This window comes from Corapipo altera, unplaced genomic scaffold, assembly GCF_003945725.1.
Source record: "Corapipo altera isolate COAL_440 unplaced genomic scaffold, ASM394572v1 240, whole genome shotgun sequence".
NCBI lineage: Eukaryota > Metazoa > Chordata > Aves > Passeriformes > Pipridae > Corapipo > Corapipo altera.
This window is the reverse complement of record NW_020885177.1, coordinates 12934-19634: the sequence shown is the minus strand read 5'-3', so window position 1 is coordinate 19634 and position 6701 is coordinate 12934. Positions and strand designations below refer to the sequence as shown.

Genomic DNA, 6701 nt, shown 5'->3' with positions numbered 1-6701 from the left:
GAATGCTGTGGCTCTGGGATGGTGGAGTATCACCCTCAGGAAGGATGGGAATATTATGGCTCCAGGGGGGAAGGATGGAGCTTCATGCCAAACCAGGATGGGGCAGTGGTTCCTCCAGGTCTGGGATGATGATCATTACCCCGAGGAAGGATGGGAATGTCATGACTTCAGGTCCAGGAGGATGGAGCATCACCCGGAGGAAGGACAGGGCTGTCCTGGCTCCAGGTGTGGCAGGACACAGGATGCTCCAGGATGGAGCACCAGCCCAAACCAGGGACAGCCCGTCCTGCTGCCAGCTCTGGGAGGGGGGAACATCAGCCCAGGCCAGGATGGGGCTGTCGTGGCTCCGGGTGGGGGATGAAGGATCATCCTGAGCCAGGACAGGGCTGGAGGGATTGGGGTCCCCTCGGGGACAGGGCACCACGTGGGCTCTGCGTGGGAAAAGCAGGTTTAGGCTGAGCTGGGTTTAGTGTCCGGTCTTGTCTGGACCCACTGGGTTGGGAGTGATGCCACAGGTCCCAGCAGTGCCCAGGATGCCCCTCCCTGGATGTCCCAGGTCCCTGCAGTGTCCAGGATGCCCCTCCCTGGGTGTCCCAGTCCCTGCAGTGTCCAGGACATCCCAGGTCCCTGCAAGTGCCCGGGATGTCCCTCCCTGGGTGTCCCAGGTCCCTGCAGTGCCCGGGATGCCCCTCCCTGGGTGTCCCAGGTCCCTGCAGTGCCCGGGATGTCCCTCCCCTCCCCGCGGCGCTCCGGGGCCGGGCAGAGCTGCGGGAGGAGCAGGATCGGGGCCGTGTCATCTCCCATTACCTCGGCCCGTGTCGCCGGCCGTGTCGCAGCAATAATTCAGAGCCCGTCCCTCCCCCGGGGCCGCTCGAGCCCGGCTCGTTCCCGAGCTAATGAGGCGTCCGGGATCGGTGACTCGGATCCTCCGCAGCCCCGCGCTCCCCAAATGTAAAAGTCAGGTTCGTGCATTAGGAACCGATTTTTCACTTGAAAGCTCACCCTGCTGCCGCACGCGGGAGCGGAGCCAGCTCCCCGGGACGTGTTCACCCAACCTAAAATGTTTCCTTGGAGTCGAGCACCAGCTCAACCTGAAGCTCCTGAGGGCACAGCTTTGGGCACCGGTGGCACCAACCCCCCCCAGGCGCTGGGACAGAGCTGGGGGCTGAGGCACCCCCGAAATTAAGGGGGTCTAAACACCCCCAGGGTGCTCAGGAGGAGCTGGGACTCGTGTACCCCAGATTTGAAGGATCTCAAACGCTCCCAGGGCATTCAGGAGGGGCTGGGGGCTCACACCCCCTTGGATTTGAGGGGGATTAAACACCCCCAGAGTGCTGGGCAGGAGCTGGGAGCTCGTGCCACCCCAGATTTGGGGGGTCCAAACATCCCCAGGGTGCTCGGGAGGAGCTGAGGGCTCGTGCCACCCCAGATTTGGAGGGTTCCAAACACCCCCAGGGCGTTGGGTCGGACTTGTGCTTCCCCAGATTTGAGGGGGCTCGGGCACCCCTGGATTTCTGGGGGCTCTAACACCCCCAGGGCGCTCAGGAGGAGCTGGGGGCTCGGGCACCCCTGGACTTGGGGTGACCCAAACACCCCCAGGGGCTGCACCCCGGATTTGGTGGGGGCTGAGCAGGGGGGGATGCTCTGCCTGTCAGCTGCAGGGGAGTCAGGGGGAGATGGGGGAAGCAGGAGGAGTTGGGGGGAGATGGGTGAACAGGAGGAGTCAGGGGGAGATGGAGGAGCAGGAGGAGCTGGAGGGAGATGGGGGAGCAGGAGGAGATGGGGGGAGATGGGGGAGCAGGAGGAGCTGTGGGGGAGCAGGAGGGAGCAGAAGGAGTCTGGGGGAACAGGAGGAGTTGGAGGGAGCCGGGGGGAGCCGGGGGGAGATGGGGGGAGCCGGGGGGAACCGGAGGACCCCCCAGGCCCAGCGGGGCCCTCACCCCCCTGGCCATAGCCGACATTTCCCCGGCGCTGCCCCGGGGCCAGGCCTGGGGCCGGGCCGCGTTCCCCGGGCTGGGAGGGGACAGCGGGGGGGGACACGGCGCTGGGGGAGCCCCACTCGGCTCCGCGGGGCCGGGGGAGGATTAAATCCCTGCCACCCCCCCCGGCACCCCCGCACATTCCAGCCGGAGGGATCAGGTTGGACTCTGCGATCTGTGCTCTCTGCCGGGGGGGGGTCGCAGAGTTGGGGGGGGTACAGGGGGTCCCCAACATCTCTCTGACTCCGAGGGGAGTCCCGGGGGTGTCCCTCTGCCCCCGGAGCATCCCAGCAGCCGGGAATCCCAGGAGCGCCCCCGCTTTGGACTCCACGGACTCCCCCCCTGTCGGGACAGCCCTTCCCAACCCTTCCCAACCCTTCCCAGCCTTTCCCAGCGTCCCCGCCAAAGAAAACCAGCGCGTGTTGACTCAGGTGGCGGCGCTGGGCCGGTGCCCCCGGGCGCGGTGTCCCCCCCGTGTCCCCGCTGTTTGCTTTATTTGCCCTTTTCCTTCAACCTTTCACCCCAGAAGGGCCGGGGGGGGCTGTGGGGCCGCGGGAGGATCAACCCCGTCCCACAGCGCTGCCTCCCCCTCCTCCTCCTGCTCCCTCCACTTTCACGGGACGGTTTTGCAGTGGGAATTTTGCTGCCCGTTCCCGCTGAGGGTTTGGATTTGGGCTTGGGAGGGGGTGTCCCTGGCACAGCCCCCAGCCACGACAGGACGGCTGATTTATTCCCACTCTTCCCATCACTGTTTTTCCCTCTTCCAGACAGCCCCCACCTCGAATTCCTGGTTATCTCTCCCGTGCCCAGCCCACATTCCTCCTGGGCACGGAATGAGCTGCTCCTGCTGCTCCCCTTGGACTGGGCTCCACCCGCCCTGGGAATGAGGGCTGGACACGGGGGGGGTGCTCGGAGACACGGGGGGAACCCCCGGAGCAAGGGGGGAGCTCTGACCCCGGGAGGGCGCTGGTCCCACTGAGGAGGCTGGTTCCCAGGTGGATGCTCATTCCCAGGGGGATACCTGTCCCCAGGAGGATGCAGGTTCCTGGGAAGATGCTCATTCCCAGGAAGATGTTGGTCTCCAGGAGGATGCTCATTCCCAGGAGGATGTTGGTCCCCAGGAAGATGCTCATTCCCAAGTGGATGCTGGTCCCCAGGAGGACACAGGTTCCCAGGAGGGTCTTCATTCCCAGGAGGATGCTCATTCCCAGGAAGATGCTCATTCCCAGGAGGATGCTGGTCTCCAGGAGGACACAGATTCCCAGAAGGGTCTTCATTCCCAGGAGGATGCTGGTCCCCAGGAGGACACAGGTTCCCAGGACAGTCTTCATTCCCAGGAGGATGCTCATTCCCAGGAAGAGGCTGATCCCCAGGCTGTAGGACAACACCCATCCCTCTCTGGGAGCAGCCCTTGGATTTGATTGTCCCTTTGCTCACTTTCCCTGATTTCCCTGATTTTTTCGTTCATTTTGGCTTCCCAGGCACGTTCCCCTTTGCAGCTGCTCCCCAAGCCTGGGGATGTGCCCCGGGAATGGAAAGAGGAATTGGACGGGGCTGAGCCCTGGGCACTGCCACTGCCCACACACAGTGTGGGGACAGGGCAGACAGACATTGGGGACAGGGATCACAGAGTGTGGGGACAGGGCACACACAGGATGGGGACAGGGTACACACAGCATGGGGACAGGGATCACAGAGTGTGGGGACAGGGCACACACAGAGTGGGGACAGGGTACACACAGCATGGGGACAGGGCACACACAGTGTGGGGACAGGGCACACACAGAAATTGGGGACAGGGATCACACAGAGTATGGGGACAGGGCACACACAGTGTGGGGACAGGGCACACATAGATTGGGGACAGGGCACACACAGAGTATGGGGACAGGGTACACCCAGACTGATGACAGGGCACACACAGTGTGGGGACAGGGCACACACAGACTGGGGACAGGGCACACACAGATTTGGGGACAGGGATCACCCAGATTGGGGACAGGGATCACCCAGATTGGGGACAGGGCACACACAGACTGATGACAGGGCACACAGGGTGGGGACAGGGGGCTGTGGAGCTGCCCTGCTGACTCAGCACTAGCCTGGCACGGCCAGGGAGGGGCCGAGGTCCCCGAGGGCACGTTCCCACACTCCCGGGGCACAAGGTCGAGCACTGACCCTGAGCTGTCCCCATGTGCCAGCTGCACCCAGCGTTCCCTGTGCCACCACCCTGGCTCTCTTTGCTGTGGGGGAGGTTGGATCTGGATCTGGATCCTGCCCCAGGAGGGCTGGGAAGCTGCTGGATGCAGCCTCTGGCACAGCCTTGGTGCCAGCTGGGAATTCCTTCAGGAGGGTTGGCAGAGTCCTCTCCTTGCTTTAGGGACACCTCCCACCAGCCCAGGTTGCTCCAAGCCCCGTCCAACCTGGCCTTGGACACTCCCAGGGATCCAGGGGCAGCCACAGTTTCTCTGCCCAACCTGTGCCAGGGCCTCCCCACCCTCCCAGCCAGGAATTCCTTCCCAGTATCCTGTCCAATGCTCTGGCACTGGGAAGCCATTCCCTCTGTGCTGTCCCTCCCTCCCTTGTCCCCAGTCCCTCTCCAGCTCTCCTGGAGCCCCTTCAGGCCCTGCCAGGGGCTCTCAGCTCTCCCTGGAGCCTTCTCTTCTCCAGGGGAACCCCCCCAGCTCTCCCAGCCTGGCTCCAGAGCAGAGGGGCTCCAGCCCTGGCAGCACCTTGGGACAGTGTTGGCCATTCCCAGGCCAGCCGGGATCCACCGGCTGTACCAGTGACCTGGGAAGACAAACAACGTCACCCCCAACGTCCCCCCTTCCTCCTCCTTTCCTGGTTCTCCCTGGGTACAAACCCACAAGCTCCAGGGTGTCCCTGGGCTGGGCTGTCCCAGCCGTGTCCCCCCCGTTCCCGGGGCAGCCTCTCCCTGGCAGGGCAGGAACAGACCTTGGCTGGGAGCAGACGCTGCTCAGTGACACCAAAACTGTCCCTGGATCGTCAGCCTTGATCCAACCCAAATCCCAGACAGCCCCACAGCAGTGCTGGGAACAAAGGGAACTCTGCCCCAGCCAGAGCAGCCCAAGGGCCCGGCAGGACCCTGACCCCTGGGGGGCTGCAGAACCTGCCCTGGGGGCCACCCCAAAAGCGCCCACCACCAGGGACAGGCAGGAGGGAGCTGCCCATGTCACCACTTCCCAAAAGCAGGGGCAGGGACAGGGCCCTGAACAGGGAAGTGCTGTGGTTTGGGGCTCCTCACCCCCCCCAGCAGATAAAGAGCTGTCCCCGAGGGCAGGGACAGCACCAACCCAGGGCCAACCCCCGGAGCTGGCACAGCCAGAGGCACCCCCAGGTAAGAGCTCTGCTCCCAGGGAAGGGCAGGCTGGGAATGCCGGGCACAGGGAGGGGGGGTCACCCCGTGGGGTGGGCTGAGGCCCCCGGGTGATGCTGTGGGGGTGGCATTGGGATGGCAGGGGGGGCAGCAGCCCCTCCCGGGGGGTGGATGGTGCAGAGGTGGAACATCCCTGTGGGCTGAGCCCCCCCTGCCTCCTTCCAGGCTCAGGGGGTTTGCTCAGACACCTCCAGGGGTCAGATCCAGGCTGGGAAGGGGGGTTAAACCCTGCCCTTATCCTGAGGCAATGGGGTCCCACCACCCCATGGCCCCCATTTCTCTCTGTGCTGGGATGTGGGGGAGGCTGGAGGGTCCCACCCCACGAGTGTCCCCTCCCCCTGCTCATTCCTGGGCCAACAGGTGATTTTTAAGCTGCCAGAGGGCAGGATTAGGAGGGATTTTGGGCAGGAATTCCCGGCTATGAGGGTGGGGAGGCCCTGGAATGAATTTCCCAGAGAAGCTGTGGCTTCCTCTGGATCCCTGGGAGTGTCCAAGGCCAGGTTGGAGCCACCTGGGCCAGTGGAAAGTGTCCCTGCCCATGGCAGGGGGTGAGACTGGGTGGGATTTAAGGTCCCTTCTGACCCAACCCACCCCTTAAATCCCATCTAAGGACCTCAGGGACACCTTCCCCAAGCCCCGGTTGCCCCAAACCCCGTCCAGCCCCTTCCAGCCCAACCCACAACGAGTTTGTCCACAAACCTTCCCAACCCTTCCCAACCACTGGAATTCCCGGAGCTGAGGAGCAGCAGGACCCACCACAGGGCACTGTGCCCCCCCCAGCCCGGACCGGGGGCTCTGGGGGGGTTTGGGGCCCCCCACCCTGCCCTGAGGGTCCTCCAGAAACCGAAACCGGGACAAAGGCGGGAGAAGAAACGAAACTTGGCTCGGGCCGGGGTTGGATCCCGGCGCTTCCTTCCTCCCACTGCTCTCCCCGCCACCCCCGGGGCCATCCCAGCCATTCCCAGGGCCATCCCAACCACTCCCAGGGCCATCCCAGCCACCCCTGGGACCATCCCAGCCACTCCCAGGGCCATCCCAGTCATTCCCAGGCCATCCCAGTCATTCCCAGGGCCATCCCAGCCACTCCCGGGCCATCCCAGCCACCCCCAGGGCCATCCCAGCCACCCCGAGGCCATCCCAGCCACCCCCGGGGCCACCCCAGTCATTCCCGGGGCCATCCCAGCCACTCCCAGGGCCATCCCAGCCATTCCCGGGCCATCCCAGCCATTCCCGGGCCATCCCAGCCACCCCCGGGGCCATCCCAGCCACCCCGGGGCCATCCCAGCCACTCCCGGGGCCATCCCAGCCACTCCCGGGGCCATCCC

General features: G+C 64.9%; 1 protein-coding gene across 1 annotated transcript in view; it reads left to right on the top strand.

Moving 5' to 3' along the window:
* Positions 1–896: 896 nt before the first annotated feature.
* The window catches only part of SIGLEC1 (sialic acid binding Ig like lectin 1), a gene marked incomplete at its 3' end in the record, with an annotated part of 18247 nt that continues 12442 nt past the window's right edge, over positions 897–6701 (top strand). Inside the window, exons 1-2 of the mRNA XM_027631154.1 lie at positions 897–962; positions 3011–3290. Coding sequence (XP_027486955.1) covers positions 897–962; positions 3011–3290 — 346 coding nt within the window. The remainder of the gene's footprint in view (positions 963–3010; positions 3291–6701) is intronic.